At 38.1% G+C, this 25,081-nt stretch overlaps 1 protein-coding gene across 1 annotated transcript in view; it reads right to left on the bottom strand.

The window, feature by feature from the left end:
* Positions 1–25,081, bottom strand: part of TBC1D5 (TBC1 domain family member 5) — a 463,678-nt gene that overhangs the window by 206,896 nt on the left and 231,701 nt on the right. The window contains exon 5 of the mRNA XM_028129701.2: positions 24,215–24,284. Within this exon, the coding sequence (XP_027985502.2) occupies positions 24,215–24,284 (70 nt within the window). The remainder of the gene's footprint in view (positions 1–24,214; positions 24,285–25,081) is intronic.

The raw sequence follows: 25,081 nt of genomic DNA, 5'->3' as shown, positions 1-25,081 counted from the left end.
GCTTGATATCTAATTTTTTGTATGATAAAGAATTTGGCACATATTCTATAATGTAAGCAATATTGTAAGGGAAATACAGAATTTAGAACAAACTATTTTCCAGTAATTTAGAGACAGGCATTTATTTAGCAAAATCACATCTCTTATTAAAACTCAATTCTATCTCTTAAAGCATGTTTTCCAAGACTGCTGACTTACAGACTTTTGCACCTATAGAAATAAATATATGCTTGAGATAATTTATCTTAAAAAGGTAAAAATGTATATTTTAACTGAACCCCCCATTTATTCGATATCCTCTAGATCAGCACCATCCAACAGACCTTTCTGAGATGACAGAAATGTTCTATATCTGACTGTCCAATATGACTAGTGCAACTGAAGAACCACATATTTTACTTTATTTCATTTAAACATACATTTATATAGCCTCATGTGGCTAGTGGTTCTCATATTAGGCAGCAAATCTCAAAGTATTTTAAGGATGATGAACCATTCATATATATATTCAATCTTTAAAATAACTATAAAGGTTCAAAGGATATAAACAGTAAAGATACACATGATACATACTCACACATAGTGCTATTGGGTTAAGAAGACATATGTTAGAAGTTAAATAATATAAGTGGTTGAAAATCAAGGTAATTCCATAAGGGATGTAACACAATATATACTTAATTATAAGTGAAAGGTGCTACTAGTAAGATCAGATATAGATGTAATAAGTTATTTTAGTCAAAAAGTCTCTATCTCATTGCCTCTCCCTGTCTGTGTTTCTGTCTCTACCACCACTGCCCCTTGCTTAGTCCCACTTCCCTCTTCTTCCATTCACATACATGTAGAAGTTGGGAAAGTACATCTTTAATAATGACAGTGATACATCTATAAGTTATCAAAAATTATCAACAGTGAATCACGAGCCTAATATAACCATACTCAACAATAGACTGGTTCAAAGATCCAGGAAATGGTCATTTTAAATGAAGATAAATGGGTCATAAGATAAACTTTAGTTTAAGGTCAGTATGTAGTTTATAATTTGTTTGGATTAATGTGTCTAGGAAAATAATTCACATGGGCCTCTGAAAAGGTAAGGAAATATCCATACTCAAGGCCTACTAGAAAATCTCACTGGATTATAATAAAAAACAACAACTCCTCACTAATTTAAAAATCTCCAGGCTTCACAGACAATAGTGTGGTGAAGGCATGGGGAGGGATGGCGGGCTGGGTGGAGGGAGGCAAAGGAAGGGAAATGGGAGACATTTATAATACTGTCAACAATGTAAAAAAACACTCAGTAAAAATCTTATACAATAAAAGGCTAATATGCAAATTGTCCCCTTGGGAGTTCGACCGACCAGGAGTTCAACTGCTCACTATGCTGTGCGCTGATCATCAGGAGGTAGCATGGAATGAAGGAAGGAAGGAAGCCAGCAGCTGGGGGAAGGAAGGCCACGGCCAGCAGCCAGAAGGCCCCGTTCGGCCCTGATTGCCAGCCAGGCCTAGGGACTCTACCCGTGTATGAATTTTGTGCACCAGCCCTCTACTAAACAAACAAGCAAATATATTAATTAATTAATTAATTAATTAATTAATTAAAACTCCACACCTCATTTATCCAGCATGATGAAAGGCCAATTTCTTAACACAAAAATTTTGAGAGTATCAAAACATTTATAAAACCAGGTGATCAGCTCCCAATTTGTATAATGTTTACATAATTAGCTTTTAGAAATTCTAAATGTCTACAGGTTTATCATTTGCTCGATTTTATTTGTTTTATAAAAAATAAAGACAACAGCCCTGACCAGTTTGGCTCAGTGGATAGAGCGTCGGCCTACGGACTCAAGGGTCCCAGGTTCGATTCCGGTCAAGGGCATGTACCTTGGTTGCAGGCACATCCCCAGTAGGAAGTGTGCAAGAGGCAGCTGATAGATGTTTCTCTCTCATTGATGTTTCTAACTCTCTATCCCCCTCTCTGTAAAAAAAATCAATAAAATGTATTTTTTAAAATAAATAAATAAAGACAATAAACTAGATGTTAAACTGTTATACATTCTAGCTTCACTTCAATATCACAAACTATCATAATCTTTGTAATTAAAAAAAAGGAAGAAATAAGGCTAAGTGGAAGTAGAGTAAGGGCTGAAAGGGCCCTCCTGTGACTAACCATACTTCAACAAAGTTTTTGGACATTTTAGTATTCTCCAAATGTTTCTAAGGTTCTGATTATATTCTAGTTGGTTGAAGTTATTAGAAATTTGACCCCTGGATAACTGATGTGTTGTTATATATCCAAAGAGATGGGGGGCTGTGGGGAGGGGAGAATCCTTTTTCTTAATACTGGTTTTGGGCTGGAGAAGGGAGGGCTGGGGAAACCACTGAAACAAAGAAACCAGGGCTATGGAGACCTACCGAGTCTGCACTGTTTCCCATGAAGGCTAGAACAGTAGGAGTAGTAGTTTTATTACTGATTTTTTAAAACAGTTGCTCTGCATCATAGGGGAAGATGAAACATTTTCTCATGACCTCTTAGCCCAAATTAAATTGTGTGTCATAAAAATTCCTGTGTTAGGCAGAAGTATTCTCTATTGCTGAATTTTTTTATTATTTGAAAGTTCACCTACTTCAAAAGAACCCAAATCTTGTCCTGACTTCACAAAAAGGCCTTTTGTCATTTGCTATTCTATTATCCATACACTCAGTAATTCAGATTCCAAATGCATGCCACAAAAATTTAATTATATGACCACAGACATCTCTATGAACCAAAGAGATGTTTCCATAAAGTAACAACTTTATATAATGGGATGCTATTATAAAACTTAAAGTTGGAACCATTAAGAAAATTCTCATTTTGCTACAGAGTCTTTAAAGACTAGGATTAGCAATGGCATCTAGAAATGGACAGGCTGGGGTTCCTTCTCTGGGGCCCTTCAACAACCCAGGTGGCAGTGGCAGAAACAGGAATGGGAGCAGTGTTTAAAATGTCAACAGACCACTCTGGTTGTATTTATTTACTAGAGGCCCGCCGATGGGGTCCCTCGGCCTGGCCTGCACCCTCTCGAAATCTGGGACCCCTCAGAGTATGTCGGAGAGCTGGTTTTGGCCTGATCCCCACAGGCCAGGCTGAGGGACCCCACTGGTGCACGAATCCAATCCCCACAGGCCAAGCCAAGGGACCCCACCGACACACGAATCTATGCACTGGGCCTCTAGTATGCATATAAGATCTTTGGTTAATCTCTTCCACCTTCCCCTTTCCCCTCCCCCCTGAGATTCATCAGTCTGTTCCATGTTTCCATGCCTGGGCATTAAGTGTCTGCTCCCTGGTGATCACTGCGTGTCATAGCTACCGGTCGAACGGTCAGCCAGTCACTTAGGCTTTTATATATATAGATCCTACTCCACTCCCTCCACCCTCTCACAGATCTCTCAAGTGGAAAAACAGTCCCTCTTCAACCTACACAGTCAGAATACAAAGGAGAGAGGCAGGCCCTGGGTGTGGCCCAGGTAGGGAGTGGCTAGCAAACAACAGTAGTTCAATGGGAGATTATAAACCTATTATTGGGGATGGAACAAAATCCAAATAATGAGAGGTCTGTGCCTGGTTCAATGATAGTAGAGCTTTCATGTTCAAGAGAACTTTAAGATCTAGAAGCACTTTAAAAACCTATAAATAGAGTTAGGAGATGCTGTTCAACTATCCTGATTTACTTCCAATTGATTGAGAGACCTGGGCATGTCATCGTAATTACTTTCCTAATCTGAGCAAGTAGCTTGAAATACAATCTTTGAAATTCCTTGAGAGTATTCAAGAGTGTGTCAACCAGACTGAACTACTTCTATATCTTTCTCAGAACATTGCATCTATAATCATGGAATGAAAACTATGTCCATATGTTCAGATGATACCAGGACATCTTTTAAATTTCAAATACTACCTCATTAGCAGGCTATTTCTTATTCTACCCCATAGCTGCTTTGTAGATTTTCCCCATATTTCTAGGCATATATTTTTCATTCTCACTTTTATCATTATCAAGTATTTCATTTAATTTTGTGGGATTTAAAGATACATTATTAACACCCAGTTACAATTATTATATTTGATTCAAATATACCAAACATCTATGATATACTGAAACCTAAAACCTGAATACTGTAAAAAGAGCAGTTCATGCAAAGTAACAATGTCACCACAATGGAACAAATATATGTAAATACCCATGTTGTGGGTCATTTTAGCTGTCTTTACAGATAAGGGCATAATTTTGTCATTGAAAGAATGTAAGGCCAATCAAATCCACCCATTCTAATAGTGCACAAAAACTGCATTGCTAAAGAGTAGAAAATGAAGATTGTCTTTTTTCATATTGTTCAACTCAGAAAACTGCTGTCCTAGAATGTCCAGTAAACACATTGTCCTGCCCCAGCCCCCACCTCTCAGTTCTAATTACCCCGTCTGGCACCCCCTGCTCTTGGTAAAATTCTCCCTTTGCAACACGTCACTATCTATGTTCGTTGGTTCCATGTTTGCCTCCCCTAGACCATGAGGACACCAGGGGCAGGGTCTATGTTTTTTCCTCTTTGGGTCTTGGTGTTGGAGGGTTAGCACACTGGCTTGCCTATGATGAGTGTACAATAAAGATTTGCAGAATGATTGAGATATGTTACCTCTCTTGAATAAAATAAACAAAGATATAAACATGTCAGAGAAACACTTTTAAAAGCTCTGGATTAAAAATAAAATGAAAAATTGGATTACTAACCACTGCTCTTTTCCCCCAAAAGGCAAGGTAATCTGATATAAAAAATAGACAAATATTGAATATCAATTTCTAGTAAAATATTCAATGAAAAGTTCATCCTTAAAACTCTATCTTTGAAAGTTACAAATAAAAATCAGATATGAAGCATTACATCGAGCTAACAATACAAAGCAGACCAACATAAAGATAGTAAGCTATTTGTAAAATGTTTCAAAAGATTTATAACTTTCCAAGTTTCAACCCTAATCCTATGCATTATTTTTTCAAATTATAGATACAGCAACACACTTCACCATCACGAACCAAATACTTAATTGATTTTTTTCTGTTTCACTACCATACCTAAAAAGTGCACGTGCTGATATATATAACAAATTCACTACAAAGTTGACAGTGGGCACATTCCCACTGGGAACACCAGGGGAAGGCAGAAGCATGTCCAGGGGAAGGGACCTCGGTGCTGACTGACGGAGAGAAGCTTATCCTCACGCTTCAAATGTCTGCCTGTCTTTTCAAAGATAAACATTTACACAGTCTTTAGATGAGTGCAGCTTGCAGCTGACAATGTAAATAAACAAATATGAAAAAAATTTCCCCTAAAGCCTGGCTACAGGTAATAAGGCTTGAAGAGGTTTCTGAAGGAAAGGAACTCAAACTGTAATACGAATACTCAAGTCAGTTTGGGTGATGTTAATTTAAGGCTATACAGTCCTGCATCACTTGATGATGGGGCTATGTTCTGAGAAATGCATCCTCAGGCAATTTTCTCATTGTGCAAACATCATAGAGTGCACTTACACAAACCAAGATGGTTGAGGCTACCACACACCTAGAATAGATGGTACAGCCATTGCTCGTAGGCTACAAACTTGTGCAGCATGTTATTATACTAAAAATACTGAGGTAATTTTAACACAACAGTATTTGTGTATTTAAACATATCTAAACATTAAAAAGGTACCGTAAAAATACAGTATAAAAGATAAAAAATGGTACAGCTGCATAGGGCGCTGACCATGAATGGAGCTTGCACTAATTCTGGGTGAGTCAGGGGAGTGAATGTGCAGGCCATTACTGTACACTACTGTAGACTTTGTAAGCATCACACAGTTAGGATGCACCAAGTTTCTAAATATATCTATTTCTTTATTCAATAATAAGCTGAGCTTACTATAACATTTTTACTTTATAAACTTTTAATTTTTTTAACCCTTTGACTCTTTTTTAATAATACTTAGCTTAAAACACATATTGCACTTTTGTACAAAAATATTTCTTCTTTCTATTTTTGTTTTTAATCCTCACCCAAGGATATGCTTATTGGTTTGAGAGAGAGAGGAAGGGAGAGAAAGAGGAACTTCAATGTGAGAGAGAAACATTGATAAGTTGCCTTCCATATGTGCCCCGACCAGGGATGGAACCCACAGCCTTTTTGGTGTACAGGATGATGCTCCTATCAACTTAGCCATTGGGCCAGGCCTCTTCTTTCTTTTTTTTTTTTTTTCCAATTTTTTTTTATTAAGGTATTATATGTGTACATATTTTACCATTGCCACCCCCCACCCCACTCCCAGATATGCCCTCACCCCCCAGAGTTTTGCATCCATTGGTTATGCTTATATGCATGCATACAAGTCATTTGATTGATCTCTTATCTCCCCCACCTCTCCCTAACTTTCCCCCTGTAATTTGACAGTCTGTTTGATGTTTTACTGTCTCTGTATCTATCTTTTTGTTCAAGTTTATAATGTTCTTTATTAACCATAAATGAGTGAGATCATGTGATATTTTTCTTTCATTGACTGACTTATTTCACTTAACATAATGTTCTCCAATTCCATCCAGGTTGCTGCAAATGATGAGAATTCCTTCTTTTTTATGGCAGCATAGTATTCCATTGTGTAGATGTACCACAGTTTTCTGATCCAGTCATCTGCTGACGGGCACCTAGGCTGTTTCCAAATCTTAGCTATGGTGAATTGTGCTGCTATGAACATAGGGGTGCATATATCCTTTCTGATTGGTGTTTCTAGTTTCTTCGGATATATTCCCAGGAGTGGGATTACTGGGTCAAATGGGAGTTCCATTTTCAGTTTTTTGAGGAAGCTCCATACTGTTCTCCACAGTGGCTGCACCAGTCTGCATTCCCACCAGCAGTGCACGAGGGTTCCTTTTTCTCCGCATCCTCGCCAACACTTGTCGTTTGTTGATTTGTTGATGATAGCCATTCTGACAGGTGTGAGATGGTACCGCATTGTTGTTTTGATTTGCATCTCTCGGATAATTAGTGACGTTGAGCATGTTTTCATGTGTCTCTTGGCCTTCCTTCTGTCTTCTTTTGAAAAGCTTCTATTTAGGTCTGTTGCCCATTTCTTTATTGGATCATTTATCTTCCTTTTATTAAGTTGTATAAGCTGCATGTAGATGTTGGAGATCAAACCTTTATCAGTGATGCCATTTGCAAATATGTTCTCCCATGCAGTAGGCCTTCTTGTTGTTTTGTTAATGGTTTCTTTTGCTGTGAAAAAGCTTTTTTTATTTTGATGTAGTCCCATTTGTTAATTTTCTCTTTAGCTTCCATTGCCCTAGGGGCAGTGTCAGTGAAGAATTTCTTTTGGCATATGTCTGAGATTTTGTTGCCTGTGGATTCCTCTAGTATTTTTATGGTTTCCCGTCTTATGTTTAAGTCCTGTATCCATTTTGAGTTTATTTTTGTGTATGGTGTAAGTTGGTGATCTAGTTTCATTTTTTTGCATGTATCTGTCCAGTTTTCCCAACACCATTTATTGAAGAGACTGTCTTGACTCCATTGTATGTTCATGCCTCCTTTGTCAAATATTAATTGAGCATAGTGGTTTGGGTCAATATCTGGATTCTTTATTCTGTTCCACTGATCTATATGTCTGTTCTTGTGCCAGTACCATGCTGTTTTGAGAACAGTGGCTTTGTAATACAGCTTGAAATCTGGTATTGAGATCCCTCCTACTTTATTCTTCTTTCGCAGGATTGCTGTGGCTATTCGGGGTCTTTTTTTATTCCAGATGAATTTTTGGAGAGTTCTTTCAAGGTCGGTGAAATATGCCATTGGTATTTTAATGGGGAGTGCATTGAATCTAGATTGCTTTGGGTAGTATGGACATTTTAATGATGTTGATTCTACCAATCCATGAACATGGTATGTTCTTCCATCTGTTTACGTCTTCCTCTATCTCTTTTTTCAGTGTCCTGTAGTTTTCCGTGTATAGGTCTTTTACCTCCTTAGTTAAGTTTATTCCTAGGTATCTTAATTTTTTTGGTGCGATGGTAAATGGAATTGCCTTTTTAGTCTCTCTGTCTGTAAGTTCACTATTGGTGTATAGAAAGGCCATAGATTTCTTGGCGTTAATTTTGTATCCTGCTACATTGCCAAATTCATTTATTAAGTCTATTAGTTTTTTGACGGAGTCTTTCGGATTTTTTATGTACAATATCATGTCGTCTGCATATAAAGACAGCTTTACTTGTTCTTTTCCAATTTGGATGCCTTTTATTTCTTCTTCTTGTCTAATTGCAATGGCTAATACTTCCAGTACTATGTCAAACAGGAGTGGTGAGAGTGGGCATCCCTGTCTTGTTCCTGTTCTTAGGTGAAATGTTTTTAGTTTTTGTCCATTGAGTATGATGTTTGCTGTGGGTTTATCATATATAGCTTTTATTATGTTGAGGTATGAGCCTTCTATTCCCACCTTGTTGAGAGTTTTTATCAAGAAAGGGTGTTGGATTTTGTCAAATGCTTTTTCTGCATCAATTGATATGACTATGTGATTTTTATCTCTCAATTTGTTTATGTGATGTATCACGTTTATTGATTTGCGGATATTATACCATCCTTGCATTCCTGGGATAAATCCTACTTGGTCATGGTGTATGATCTTTCTGATGAACTGCTGGAGCCGATTTGCTAGAATTTTGTTGAGGATTTTGGCATCTATGTTCATGAGGGATATTGGTCTGTAATTCTCTTTCATTGTGTTGTCTTTATCTGGTTTTGGTATTAGGGTGATGCTGGCTTCATAGAAGGAGCTTGGAAGTGTTCCTTCCTCTTGAATTTTTTGGAATAGTCTGAGGAGGATAGGTTTTAGTTCTTCCTTGAATGTTTGGTAAAACTCTCCTGTGAAGCCATCAGGCCCCGGGCTTTTGTTTGCCGGAAGCTTCTTGATGACTGCTTCAATTTCGTCTATAGTTATTGGCCTATTGAGCTCTTTAGATTCTTCTTGATTGATTTTTGGAAGGTTATATTTTTCTAGGAATATGTCCATTTCCTCCAGGTTGTCCAGTTTGTTGGAATAGAGTTGTTCGTAGTATTTTGTAACAATCCTTTGTATCTCAGCGGGGTCTGTTGTTATTTCACCTCTTTCATTTCTGATTTTGTTTATTTGGGTCCTCTCTTTTTGCTTCTTGGTGAGCCTGGCTAGAGGTCCATCAATCTTGTTTATCCTTTCAAAGAACCAGCTCTTGGTTTTGTTGATCTTTTGTATTGTTTCTTTGGTCTCTATGTCATTTATCTCCGCTCTGATCTTTGTTATTTCCTTCCTTCTGGTTACACTGGGCTTTTCTTGCTGCTCTTTTTCTAGCTCTTTGAGTTGTAGGGTTAAGTAATTTATTACCATTGATTCTTGTTTTTTGCAATAGGCTTGTAGAGCTATGAACTTCCCTCTCAAGACTGCTTTCACTGTGTCCCATAGATTTTGGATTGTTGTGTTTTCATTGTCATTTGTTGCCATGATGTTTTTTATTTCTTCCTTGATCTCTCTGGTGACCCAGTCATGGTTTAATAGCATGCTGTTTAGTCTCCAAGTGTTTGATTTCTTTGGATTGTATTTATTGTAGTTGATTTCCAGTTTTATGCCACTGTGATCTGAGAAGACGCTTGATATAATTTCTAACTTCTTGAATTTGAAGAGACTTTGCCTGTGACCCAGCATATGGTCTATCTTTGAAAATGACCCATGTGCACTTGAGAAGAATGTATATTCTGTGGCTTTGGGGTGAAATGTTCTAAAGATGTCAATTAATTCCATCTGGTCTAGTGATTCATTTAGGATTGCTGTTTCTTTGCTGATTTTTTGTTTAGAGGATTTGTCCAGTGGTGATAGTGGGGTATTAAAGTCTCCTACTATGATTGTATTGCTATTAATCTCTCCCTTGAAATCTTCCAGGAGTTTTTTTATGTATTTGGGTGCTCCTATATTGGGAGCGTATATGTTTACCAGAATTATTTCTTCTTGTTGGATTTCTCCCTTTAGTAATATGAAGTGGCCTTCTTTATCTCTGGTTATGGCATTTACTTTGAGGTCTATTTTGTCAGATATAAGTATTGCTACCCCAGCTTTTTTTTCATTTCCATTTGCCTGAAAGATATTTTTCCATCCCTTCACTTTCAATCTGTGTGAGTCTCTTGTTCTGAGGTGGGTCTCTTGTAGACAGCATATATATGGGTCGTGTTTTTTTATCCATTCAGCTACTCGATATCTTTTGATTGGAGCATTTAGTCCATTTACATTTAAAGATATTACTGAAAGGTATTTGTTTGTGGTCATATCTATTTTTGTGTCTATATTCCTTCTTACCTGTTTATTTCTTCTTTTTACAGTATTCCCTTTAGCAATTCTTGCATTGCTGGTTTGGTGGTGATAAACTCCTTAAGCCTTTTTTTATCTGCAAAGCTCCTGATTTCCCCTTCAATTTTGATTGATAGTCTTGCTGGATATAGTATTCTTGGATTCAGTCCTTTGCTTTGCAACACTTTGTATACCTCCGTCCATTCACTTCTAGCTTGTTGTGTTTCTGTTGAGTAATCATTTGACAATCTGATGGGTGTTCCTTTGTAGGTAACTCTCTGTCTCTCTCTTGCCGCCTTTAAGATTCTCTCTTTATCATTTATATTTGCCATTGAAATTATGACATGTCTTGGTGTGGGTCTTTTGGGGTTGATCCTGCTTGGGACTCTCTGTACTTGCGTAACTTTTATCTTTCCCATATCCGGGAAGTTTTCTGTCATTATTTCTTCAAATAGATTTTCTAATCCCTGCTGCTCTTCTTGTCCTTCTGGCAGCCCTATTATACGCATGTTACTTCGTTTCATGTTGTCCCGAAGCTCCCTTAGGCTTTCCTCCTGCTTTTTAATTTTTTTCTCCAATTGCTGTTGAGATTGAGCTTGTTTCTGTACCTGATCTTCTAACTCACTAATTCGGTCCTCTGCTTCTTGTAGTCTACTGTTGAAACTTTCCATGGTGTTTTTGATTGTAGCTATATCACTTTTCATTTCTTCCTGATTCTTGCATAAGTTGTTTATTTTCTCATCCATCCGATGTATAAATTCCACGACCATTACTCTAAACTCCTTTTCGGTCATGTTGCAAGCTTCAGTTTCACTGATTTCCTTTCTTGGCGACTCCACATTTTCTTTCCTCTGTGAGTTATTTCGTTTCCCCATTCTGGCTATCACCAGAAAGCTCAAGCTTCCGTTTGCGTGGACCTGGGCCGTGTGCTGTGGGGACTTCACTCCACCCGAGTTTCACTGAAGTGCTCTGACACTAGGACGTGTGGCTGCCTTTGGTTGGTGGGAACCAGACTTGCCCAGGGTCAGTGTCCCCAGTGTTCCGTGTGGTCTCGTGTGCACACTTAGATTCAGGGGCCCTGTCTGCACCACACTGTTGGTATGTGCCGAAAATGAGATCCTTAGCATGTGCCAGGAGTCAGAGTTTCCCTGTGTCTGCACCAAGACTAGAGTGTCAGAGTCTCTGTTGCCTTGTGCGGTTTCTCGTTGAGACTCAGGGTCCCTATGTGTGCATGCACCAACAATTGGGGTCGCTGGCTCTTAGTGTGAATGCGCTGTGAGTCAGGCATCCCAGGCAGCTGTGTCCGGCGTGCCAAATTCCCTGAAGTGGAGCTGCAACCTGTGTGTGCTCTCTCTACTGAGCCAAACCGGCTAGGGCGCACACTCTTGATTTCCTGAAGGTGAGCTGGCTCTGTGCACTCTACCGGAGTCCCGGAAGGGGGGCGGAGTCTGTCCTGCGCGCCAAATTCCCCAAAGTGAAAGCCCCTCTGTGCAAGCACTAAGATTCCCCGAAGGGAGAGCTGTGACCGGCAAGCCAAATTCCCCCAAATTCTCCGAAGGGGAGCCCTCTGTGCGCACTGACAGATTTCCCCAACAGGGAGCTGATTCTCTCCTGTGCGCTCGCGCGCGCACGCGCCAAATTCCCTCTTCTTTCTTTATATCCTTTTCTATAAGCTTTTTTTCTATTGAAAAATATATATTTTTTTTTACTTTTTAAAATGTTTTTTTTTAAAAACTAAGGCAATCACACATAGCAGCCTAGGCCGACTCAGGGTCAGGATCAAGATCACGGTCTTCCAGCTCCATATCTTGTCCCACTAGAGCAGTGGTTCTCAACCTTCCTAATGCCGCGACCCTTTAATACAGTTCCTCATGTTGTGGTGACCCCCAAGCATAAAATTATTTTCGTTGCTACTTCATAACTGTAATTTTGCTACTGTTAATGAATTGTAATGTAAACATCTGTGTTTTCTGATGGTCTTAGGCGACCCTGCTAGTGGTTCTCAACCTGTGGGACCCTGGAGGCCTATGGGTTTAGTTCTCAACCTAAACTAGCGACCCACAGGTTGAGAACCGCTAGCTGGGTCGCCTAAGACCATCAGAAAACACAGATATTTACATTACGATTCATTAACAGTAGCAAAATTACAGTTATGAAGTAGCAACGAAAATAATTTTATGCTTGGGGGTCACCACAACATGAGGAACTGTATTAAAGGGTGGTGGCATTAGAAAGGTTGAGAACCACTGCACTAGAAGGTCTCAGGAACAACCACATGCATGGAGCTTTCATCTCCTATGATAGCAATGCCTTCTTCTGGAATACCTCCTGAAGGACCAGCCTGAGTCACTTCTTGAGGAGGTATTACTTTTTCAGAAATATGTCCATAGCGGTTTGTCTCTCTTTGTGATCACAGATATACTTATAAGCAGATAACCCACTATAAACATTCCTCCCTAATAATGAAAACCTTTCAGTGTTCGAGATCATATTTTAAAACTTTTTAAGGAGCCTGTTGAGGTCTGAAAAAGCTTCTGCTAAACCCTTTGCTGTGAATTTTCTTGGGAGTTCTTCTTTTTCTTCTCTTGCAGTTTCCTTTTCTCTTACATCTTCTTCAGCTATGAGTTTCTGTTCTGGTTCCAATAACTTATTAGTCAATTCCTCAGGAACCATCTCCAGGAGCTCCTCAATGTCAGCCATGACATTATTTGCCTTGTTGATTTTTAAAACCTACTTATCTTTGGCAAATCCTCTGAAGTCATAGACGAACTTCTTGAGTATCTTCTTCCAGATACCATGCCTTGGAAACATCACTTCAAGCCCAAGCAAGGTTCTTGCTGCAGTCATAGACACTGTAATCCTTCCAAATCCTTCAGCATTGCATCGGTGTCTTCTCAGAGTCTTTCTCGGTTGCAGTAATAGCCTGGACAAAGGTCCTCCTCTCAGGTAGTAGGCCTCAAAAGCTGCTATAACTCCTTGATCCATTGGTTGGATCACAGAGGTGGTGTTTGGAGGGAGAAACACCACTTTGACATTGGGACAAAGATCACCAGTAAAAAGAGGAAGTGCAGGAGCATTATCAACAATCAGCAAAATCTCCAAAGGTATGCCATTCCCCAAACAGTATTTCTACATTTCACTGGCACAGCAATTCAGGATGGCATTTTGGATGAGAAGTTGGGTCATCCATGACTTCTCACTGCTCCTGTTCATTGGCAGTGTGTGTACTGATATGCTTGAAGGCCCTGGATTCTCACTGTACCAGAGAGCTTGCAACATTGCCCCCAAGCAAGATTGTTATCCTGTTCATTAAAGCCCTGAAACTTGGCATTGACTTGGCCTTCTTATGAAAGTCCTTTCAGGCCTCCAGTTTCCAGAATAGGGAGATTTCATCCATACTGAATATTTGCTCTGGCAAGTGATTTTGCTCCTCAATCAGCTTTTCTAGAATTTCCAAAAATTCTTCATCTGCCTTCACATCAGCACCCACAGACTCAACACTCATTTCATATTATGTAATGAATATGGATTCTTAAACTGTTTAAAACATCCAGAACTAGCAGTAAATTCAACATCCTAGCCAGGTTCAGCCTTTTCTTTCAACATTGCAAACGAACCTTTTGCTTTGGCCATGATCATCATGGTCCTGAGAGATACTCTTGTGTGTCTGGTCTTCCATATATGTTGTTAGAGGTTTCTCCATGTCTGATATGGGCCCTTCTTGAATTTTTGTGAGTCCCATTGCCTTCAATGAAGCAGATCTTTAACAGCTTCCATCACTTTGTTCTTGTTCTTCAAGATCATAGCTTTGATGAAATGAGGCTTACCTGACTGACGAGCAATAACCATCACTAATTTTTTACCTTCCCAGTCCTTAGTCACTTTTAAATTTGTTTCCAGGTCAATCACTCACTATGCCCTCTTCTTGGCAACAATAGCAGTGAGTTTTGTATGCTTGGGGGTCACAATGAATAAACAAAATGAGATTAAATCAAGCACCAGAGAAAATGACGCAATGAAGAAATGTAATAAATGAGATAGATGAGGTTGCTGCCAGGGTAACACAGTATACTGTTTTATAGCAAACTTTGTTTTCTAAGCAGAAAGAGTACACTCTAAAAAATGATAAGAAGCATAGCAGTGTAAATTCATAAACCAATAACACAGTCACTTATGATCATTATTAAATATTATGTTGTGTACATAACTGTATGTGATATACTTTTATACAACTGGAAGCTCAGCAGGTTTGCTGATAACAGCATCACCACAAACACATGAGTAATGCCTTATACTATGATGGCTGAGGTGTCACAAGGCAATAGGAATTTTTTATCTCTATTATCATCTATATGTAGATTGTCATTTACTGAAACGTCGTTATGCAATGCATGACTGTACATGAAAACAAACCAGTTAATTATTTAAATAGAAGGTGACATATTTCCAGAGTCTTAAGTGATCAATAATTAGTTCAGGCAGATTGAATATTATAGAGATGCATAGATATTGATGAATTCCACTATCATAAAAAATAATAAAGTTACTTCAAGAAGATATATTCATCACTCAAATGTGATTTTCATGTCTTCTCTCAAATGCGGCTCCATTATGGAGATAAAAATAAAAGGTAATATCCTGATTTTGGTTTCTTGAAAATGTTAAGGTTACATATTTTGTGTTCTTTGAAATTATAATTTAACTATAAAGGTTGTGGTGCTACTTGAGCAAATATGGAAATAAGAAAAAAGAAATAATGAGACTGTCAGGCTAAATGACAGTATCTATAATAATAAAAGCATAATATGCAAATAGACCTAATGACCAAAGAGCAGAACTACCGTCCGGACAACCACGTTATGACATGCACTGGTGCCAGGCTAGCCAAGGCGGGTGCAATGCGATTGGTTGGGGGGCCCCACCATCGCCCCATGATCGCCCCAAAGAGGGAGGTCCAGGCCACCCTCTGTGTAGCGATTGATTGCAGAACACTGGCCGGGTGGGCAGGGCCTCCTTCTCCTGGGCGACTGATTGCAGAGCCTTGTGATCGATTGCCCCAAAGAGGGAGGCCCAGGGTACCTGGCCAGTGGCACTGAGGCGGGTGGGTGGGGCCTCTCTCTAGGAGCCATCGATCACCCCACAGAGGCAGGCCCAGGCCACCCAGTCAGCAGCCACAGAGGTAGGCCCAGGCCACCCAGCTGGCGGAACTGAGGTGGGTGGGTGGGGCCTCCCTCTGCGGGCAATCGATCTGGGGGACCCGTGACTGATCGCCCCACAGAGGGAGGCCCAGGCCACTGGCCAGCAATGCTGTGGCGGGTGTGCGGGGCTGGCTAGCAATCGCCCTGCAGAGGGCGGCCCAGGCCAGTCAAGCAATCGCACCCCACACCTGTCGCCCACAGAGGGAGGTGACTGGTGATGGGGGAGGGGGACAGCGCTGCACAGATGGCAAGCAGTGGTAGAGGCAAGGGCGGGCCAGCTGCCAGCAGCTGGGAGAAGGAAAGCCCCAATAGGCTCTGATTGCCAGCCAGACCTAGGGACCCTACCTGAGGGGTCCTGGATTGCGAGAGGGTGCAGATCGGGCTGAGGGACTCTCCACGCCCCCCCCCCCCCCCACAAGAATTTTGTGCACCGGGCCTCTACTGGGTTTTATAAAAATTCCTCTTATCTAACCTGTAGATTACTGTAGGTATCTGTAGATCTTATCTTTTATAGATAAGTGTAGATTTTATTTTTAAGTATCATTTACTGCCACCTTAGAACTGAATAGAATTTTAACAATACTTTTCTAAAAAAATAAATAAAAAAAAACTTTTCTGAGACAAAAGACAACTCTGTTAGTTGAAAAGTTGATTAAAAGTAAAATTTTAGAAAAGACAGAAAGAAAGAAAAGGTGATGAAACTAGTATTTGTTAACTTTTATGAATTAAGTGACTGGGCCTGGTGTTCTACACATTTCCAGGTATGTGCCCTATAATTCTGTGACAGGAATTTTCAACCGCTGTGCTGTGGTACCCTGGTGTGTGGCAAGAGGCACACCAATGTGCCACAAGAATTTTTTAAACATGCAATACCTGACTAGTCAGAGGCACTAACCTCTCTTCCCTTAGACTGTTAAATAAAAATTGACAACAGCTAACATAACAATAGCTGTCTGATGTGAGTGATCAAAATTATACCTCCTTTTTTTTTTTGTCAGATCAGCAAAACAATATTTTTGGTGTATAGCAGAATTTCAGTAATTAGTTTATTGTGCCATGAGATGAAAAAGGTTGAAAACTGCTGCTCTGTGATACAGGAACTGTTAACATTACAATTTCACCAATGAGGTTACTAGGAATCAGAGAAGTGAATTACCTTGCTTAAGGTCACACAGGCAATAAATGGTGGAGTCAGTAAGTGGTGGTCAGTAGTGGTGGAGCCTTATTTCTATCTGTGTGCTTTTTCCAAATTGTTTCCCTAAATGTATTTATTCTTAAGAACTTAAAAGAGTTTATGTCATATAATTAAATAGATTCTCAAGCAAATAAAGGCAGCACATTAACATGAGAAAAGCAATGCTCTAAAAATCAGAAAAGAAATCTTAAGTCTAGGCCCTCCTTTCTCATCTACTTACTAAGCTATGATGCCCTGGAAAAATAATTAAAATGGCAAGCCTTAGGAACTCAAGAGGGGAAGAGGTGGTAGAGTGGGATGGGAATTCAAGTTGGTCTCTAAGTGCTTTAATATATGCTGTGGACTGAGTGTTCTTCCTCTCCCAATACCAATTCATATAGTGAATCCTAACACTGTGATGCTGTTTGGAGGTGGGGCCTTTGGGAGATGATTAAGTCACGAGGGCTCTGAGGTTGGTGCTCTTACAAAAGAAGTCCTTAGAGAGCTCTCCCACCTTGTGAGAACACAGTGAAAAGACTGTGTGGGAAACAGGATGTGGGCTCTCAGCCAGCACCTTCATTACTCAGCTTCCCAGCCCCAGAATTATGAGATATAAATTTCTGTTCTTTATAAACTACTCAGTCTCTGGTATTTTGTTATAGCAGCTTAAACAAACTAGTACAGGACAACTTTCAGTAAGTCAAATGATCCTATGACTTCATACTCTCAAAAGTAACAGATTAACAAATTTATATTATACTAAGAATTAACCAGAACCCAGATTTCTGAATTTTAAATCTAAAGTATGCTTTGGCTCTATGATCTCTACGCTAATATTTTGAATCATTGCTTCATTGTCATTTCAAGAGACATATGACATTAAATGGTGGGAAAAGGTATTATACCAAAAATAAATGTAAGTGATGGAAGGATGTTTCCCACTTCCTCCCAAATCACTTATTACATGTAAAGATGATACATAAAAATCATCATGATACAACATGAAGACTAATTTTTAAAACTTACTCAATGACTAAAGTAAGTTCAAATTAACATATTTTTCCTTATTTAGTAAGAGACTTAACTATTAGATTATAAAAAATAACCCAAGTAAATTTTTAAAACCTTTTTACCCACTTAAACAGTTTTGACTCTCTGGGATATGGAACATACTCTATTGAGAAAGGGAGGCAACTCTGGAAGCTCTGCTCACTATTAAAAAATTATATCCCCACCACTTTAGACAAAGTTAAGAAAATATAGAAAGGGGGGAAATTCCCTTTATTTCTTCAACAAAAGTTCTTTTGAAATATGAAATATAGTATTTCTTTAGAGAGAAAGATTAGAATCCAAAAAGTATAAATATTTCTTAAATTAAAGACATAAATAATGTATTGTTTATGTTTTTAAGGTGTTTATACATTTTTCAAATCTCAAGTCATCTTACTATCCCAGTTGTAGGATTTATTAATTCAAAAGAAACACATATAAAATCCTTTCGTATCCAAATACCATTGTTTTTTAATTCAATACCAGGGTTTCTAACTAAATTATTACAGTCTTTGTTTATTGGCTCTGACATAACTGAACAACCATTAGTTGTTATTATTTTAAACTGTGTCTCATGGAATCAACATTGCATTTACAAAGTATTGTTGGAAAATTTTCCAACTGTAAAAATCCAAAAGATAGTACATTTTTCCTAACAGCACAGCTTGGGAAAATATACTCAGAAATGGCACCAGGTGAAATAAAAATTTGAAAATAATTAGAGTAGGCTAGATGATTTACTAGTGTGTATATACAGCATACAGAAAATCAGAATTAAATATACAAATTTATTTTAAAATAATTTACAATGGTTTATATTCTAACCTATGCTACTTATAGAATGCCAAGACAATGTCTGAAAATGAAGCATTATTTTGAGTTTCCCAGAGAATACCAATAACTGGACTGAGTTTTCTCTAACAAATTGACTATTAAACTAAAGAATTTTAACAAATATTTGTGGCTATATCAATACCATCTAATGAGACAAAAATGAAGTTATTTTCTATATTGGAATTATGACATACTTTTACAAAGCATTACAATGCCTCAAAAACCATATAGACTTCCCATGAACTTTTGTAGAAAGTTATAATTTGATCAATAAAGGTATTTAGAACATAACATAAAAAAAATTTTTTTTAATGTTCACCTTCAGTTTATTTCATAGATCACTGTTATACCACCTAATATGATAATTAAAAACATGCAAGCAGCTGGTACTACAGCTGAACAGATTAATGTAATAGTCTGTAGTCATATATGCTGGCAAGGGGCTTGCCTCTTTGCAGTGGAGAAGGTCAGCTGCCCTTGGGAAAAGGGGGCAGGGTGGAAGTGAGAGAATATTCCTTCTACCATGTGGCCTCGTGCTACAGTCACTTAGTTAAACATCTATTGCAGGCGTCCTCAAACTACGGCCCGCGGGCCACATGCGGGTGTTTTTGCCGTTTTGTTTTTTTACTTCAAAATAAGCTATGTGCAGTGTGCATAGGAATTTGTTCATAGTTTTTTTTTAAACTATAGTCTGGCCCTCCAACGGTCTGAGGGACAGTGAACTGGCTCCCTGTTGAAAAAGTTTGAGGACCCCTGATCTAATCTATTGCAAACTGTTAATTGGCGAACTACTTTTCTTTCATACCCAGCAAGGGGGTCTCTCAGTTTTAATGGTTATATAAGGAATATGGAAAGCTCATATCATCTGACAGAAAACATTAAAACTGTTCTCCTCCCAAAATTACAAAATCTAATGCATAAAGCAATAATATTTTCTCAATTCTTACTGATTTTCCATTTTAATCAGCCATCTGCAAATTACTTAGGACATATGCAATCAAATTTTAACAAAAACTTCCAAAACAAGATCTAGTCTATTACCCAGGCATCAGTCCTACGACAATGATACTGGTGCCTTAGGAGTTAAATGCAGCTGTACTCTATCTTGAATCAATGAAGGAAAACCACAAAAGATACAAACACCAAGTAAAACTCCTGGTCTATGAAAAACACATCTATGAACATTTAAGCACAAAGCTATAGATTAGGGTCCATCCATTTTAAACTTCAAAATTTTTTGTCAAAGTTCCAAAAATCCGTCTCTGAACTTACACTAATAGTAAAACATCTTCCTTTCATCTTTACTATGTGTACAATTTTGCTATACAAAGGCAATCTGTATCAGAGATCGAGAGTTTCAAGCCTCAGGGTAAGCTTGTTCTTAGCTTTCTTTCTGCTAACAGACAAAAGTTATTTTCCTGTAAGATAAATCTTTTTAAGTTTTCCTTTTGGTATCTTTAGATTAGAGCACTATAAAAAATTTCTCTGTTGCCGAGACCGGTTTGGCTCAGTGGATAGAGCGTCGGCCTTCGGACTGAAGGGTCCAGGTTCGATTCCGGTCAAGGGCATGTACCGTGGTTGCGGGCACATTCCCAGTAGGGGGTGCGCAAGAGGCAGCTGATCGATGTTTCTCTATCATCGATGTTTCTAACTCTCTATCCCTCTCTCTTCCTCTCTGTAATAAAATCAATAAAATATATTTATATATAAAAAAAATTTCTCTGTTACCAAAATGATGACAAGCTAAAACCAGCTAATATTTTGAAATTTAGCATTTACCACATGACATTATCCCATTGACTCCTCATAATGGTGTTTTATTATCCCCATTTTAAAGATGAGGAAAGTGAGGCTAAAACTTGTTCAAAGTCTCCAAAGTATTTGGAGTCAGGATTTGAACCAACTCACAGTGTTTAGGTATTACTAACAAAAACAAAACAAAACAAAACAACAGCTCTGGCCAATGTGACTTGGACATCATCCCATGCACCAAGAGGTCGCCAGTTTGATTTCCAGTCAGAGCACATGACCAGTTTTCGAGGCTCAGTCCCCAGTAAGGGACATGAAGGAGGCAGCTAATTGATGTTTCTCTGTCTCCCTCTTTCTTCCTCTCTCCATAAAATCAATAAAAACATATTTTTAAAAAACAACAACAATAAGAAAATGGCAACGGTGTCCTCTTGAATCTGAAAATTTAGGACCAAAATAACAGAAATAATGAAAAAATATAGATTTAGGTGACCAATTCAAAAGTTAATAAAACCTCAGCATATGCAATAAAAGGGTCCATCTGTTGAAGGGTTAAATGAGGACTAAGGCTACAAAGTTGACAATTTACATGAGGTAAGCATAAAAGAATAATAATGAAGCCATGCTTTGCCTTTAGATTTTCCAAAAGCTTTATCTTATACATTTTATCTCAGTCTTTAAAACAGCTGTGAGAAGGCAGAATCCATTTAACAGATGACAAACTAAGGCTGATCATTATCCTGGACACAAGTATATACAGCTTGAGTGTGTTCATACCAGGCTGACAGCCAGACCTATCTAGCTGTGAAGGAAGGTCAGGATTTCTGAGGCATTTTAAGTAATATACAAAGGTAGAATTGTTAGGATGTTTGAGGATGTTGGAATATTAACATTTTTCCAATGACCTATTTCTAGTTTAAAAGAGCTATGATGGCAGGGAAAAAATCATTTTCATTTTCAAAAGTAAATTTTACTGACAATTCTGTTGCTATTGTAGTGTGATTTTGCAACAATTCCTTGGTTTTATCAGTTAGACTTAATATGAAAATATACCCCAGAGCTGTGCTTCTATGAATTCTGCATTTAACCCAAGTGTCAACTTCACAAGTAAGCTCATTATATTGTAAGAACTATTGCCTACTGAATAGAAAAATATTCATTTCACACCTTAAATACTATAATACTATTTAATAACAGTACTGGCCTGCCAACTATTAAAAGCTTGTTTTTATATACTGTACCACCTGAGCTTTTTATCTTGCCTTTTTAATTACAATAATAAATTAATATCCTAACATTACAACACTGACAGGCATTGATTAAAAATATATTAGTTAACAACATAGTATTTACTGTGCAAAGTTGCATTAGAAGTTCATTTTCAAAATACAATTATCATTCAACTAGAGGCCCAAAGCACAAAATTCGTGCATGGGGAGGGGGTCTCCTCAGCCCAGCCTGCATCCTCTCCAATCTGGGACCCCTTGGGGGATGTCCGACTGCCAGTTTAGGCCCAATTCCCTCTCACAATCCTGGACCACTGGCTCATAATCGCTCACCTGCCTGCCTGTCTGGTCACCCCTAACTGCTCCCCACCTCCCGTTGGCCTGATTGCCCCTCACTGCCTCTGCGTGCTGGCCTGATCGGTCCTAACTGCCCCCCCCCCACCAGCCTGGTCACCCCTTATTCCCCCCCCCTGCCAGCCTGGTTGCCCCAAACTGGCCCCCTCTGCCAGCCTGGTTGCCCCTCACTGCCCCACCGCCAGCCTAATTGTCCCCAACTGCCCCCCCTGCCGGGCTGGTTGCCCCCAACTGCATCCCTCCTGCTGGCCTGGTCACCTCTAACTGCTCCCCATCCCTGCCAGCCTGGTCACCCCATGCAGCCTGCTTGTTCAGTCGTTTGGTTGTCCCTCACTAACACCCCTGCTGGCCTGGTCGCCCCATGCAGGCTGCTTGTTCAGTCATGTGGTCATTCCTCAGTAAACCCCCTTCCGGCCTGGTCATAGGCAGCCATCTTGTGAGGGCATGAGGGTTAATTTGCATATTACCTCTTTATTATATAGGATAAAACTAAGATTCTTTAATCTTCAAATTATTCAAGAAGAAAATAAATTATAAATACTGTGCATTCATATTAACACATTTCTCTTAATTTTATATTATGGCCATTATTTACAATAATTAGCTCAACTATAAATGTAATGTAAAATATATTTCACCAACAAAAGTTGTATACATACAGATTTTCCTTCCTTTGAAATACATCTTTACTTCCCTTTTGTCTTGGTTATTTTTTATTGTATTTATATCTAATATCACCACCATAGATTTCACATGAATTATCATATTAACATTCCTCAGTTTCATGCCAACTCATGAATCTTTACTTAACTATCATTTATATTCTCCTTTTCATTTGGAGTGATCAGCTACAACATGTTCAGATAGAGGATTCTACCTATTATTTAATATGTCAAATTCCAAGTTTATATCACACTTCAGCACTAAAAGAAGGATTTGGAGAATTCCAACATTTATGAGCTAGGACAGATACAGTGAAAATATAACAACAACATATGAGCTTGACTGCTGTGATAATCCCTTCTAGAACACCGTGGGAACACAAGCCTTTTGTAGTATCCATGACACTAGAGCAACTGGTTATTTATACAGACCCCAACCGGTACAAAATAAAGATGTCAAGTGTTTCAATTACCAGCTCATTTTTTTGGAATTCATAAACCAATTGTAAAAACTTTCACATTTACTACTTTCTTATTAAGTGCTTCCTGTATACAAATCCCTACTCTAGATGTTAAAAGCTTGCCTGGGATCTGAGGAAACAAATAAAACAGTTCCAATTAGGGATAGAGAGTATGTATGCAAATAAAAATGTAAAGATTCTAAGCATAAATTCCATATTTATTATATAAAAAGAATGACAGCTTAACATTCAAATGAGTTTCCAAGTGTACAATGGTTCTTGCATATATTTTATAGTGTCATTACACAAGTATCAGAACCAATTAACCATAAGGACAGTGTACTCCAATTATTTATTCAACAATCTGCTTTGCTATCTATAATGCCAAAATGTACTATTATTAAATCTGCACTTTTTCCCCAAAAAGTAAACCTAGTTCTTATATCATTTTGGTTCACTCTATAAATGTTCCAATATTGCTGGAAATACTTTACTCTTTCTTCTTTCCAGGTTTCTCTGTTATAAAGGTACAAATTCCAGAAAGACTCCAGCAAATTCAAGTTAAAAGGAGAATACGTATTAACAAAAGACTAGCTAAAGTACATTATTTTCTTAACTAGTGTATCCTTTTTTAAAATTCACTAATTGAGACCATAACTACCCTGTCTGCTGACGAGCCAAACAGGATATTAACAAACAGCACTTAATGTAATCACAAATTACATTTCATACTCTATACATTTTATATTGCTTATAAACAGTACTCTCCATTTTAGCAGGAAACTTAAACAAAACAAAAAAGGCCTTTAGTACTATCGCAGATATACTGAGGAAAAAAAAAAGGATTATAATGAAGCTTAATACTATACATATATTCATTCCAATTATCCTAACATAGGTTAACAACAGATATCTACAATAAGTCCATCCATTTAAGAATTGAGATTGTTGCATTTTTCATTGCTCAATAAATCTGCAGAACAATCACATATCTTAATGTTCTTTACATTTGTCATAGTTTTAAAGTAAAGGTAGCAGTTCCTTACTACTCTAAGGTTAGAGTCCCGTAAGATTAGGTATTTTATACATTATCTTGTAATATTACGTATCTATGTATTCATCACCTACCTATAGGAATTAAAAGTCCCATCAGAATCTAAAGTAGAACTTGTTCTTCTTCCATTTTTATTTGAGTTGCCTGGAAAAAAAATTTAAAAACACTGAAATTATGGATATTAGAAAACTGAATATCTCAGTTGAAAAACTACTATGTGAGAGTCCTATACAGTATGTTGGGTCAAAAGGCGGATATCCCCGTATCCGTCCCCCAAATGTATTTTATAATCAGAGCCCATTAGGCCAAATATTTATATTGATGCTAAGAAATAACCAACACCACTGTTTCTAACTTGAATAGGAATATTGCCAAAGTGACTGCTAACAGGAATAAATGAAGTACAGTACAGATATTTTCTTCTTATGCATCACAGGCAAGCCAATATTTAAAAACCACTTAATCATACACTAATGTTTATAAACAAAGGGCAACTTTTTGTTAGTGACCAAGTCACCCTCCCTGACCACTGGGCACAGTCAAAAGAGAACAAAACTGGAATGTTTCCAGCCTCCAGTTCACCCTATCTAAAAATTTGGTAAACACAGAAGTAAAACAGAAAGCAGAATTGGGAGGTGGTGAATAACAATGTATTCTAGTGAGCTTTAAATACATCTTAATATTCTTCCCAAAGCTTTAGGTTTTAACTGTGGGCAAAAGTTCAGCAGTTTAAAAAATGAAAACAAAAAAATAATAACATCAAAAAGTATTTCTGCCTCACGTGGTAATATCAAACATTTAGGGGGTAAAACACATTTTCACTCAAGAAACTGGCATACTCATAAAATCAGATTTAGAACAAATTCATACCTATGAGTTTAAAATTATAGAATAACAATAAATTTGCTAAAGGAGTTTAAAAATGCTCACCAATGCTACAA

Source organism: Eptesicus fuscus, chromosome 18, assembly GCF_027574615.1.
Source record: "Eptesicus fuscus isolate TK198812 chromosome 18, DD_ASM_mEF_20220401, whole genome shotgun sequence".
Taxonomy (NCBI): domain Eukaryota; kingdom Metazoa; phylum Chordata; class Mammalia; order Chiroptera; family Vespertilionidae; genus Eptesicus; species Eptesicus fuscus.
This window is presented reverse-complemented; position numbering and strand designations above follow the sequence as displayed.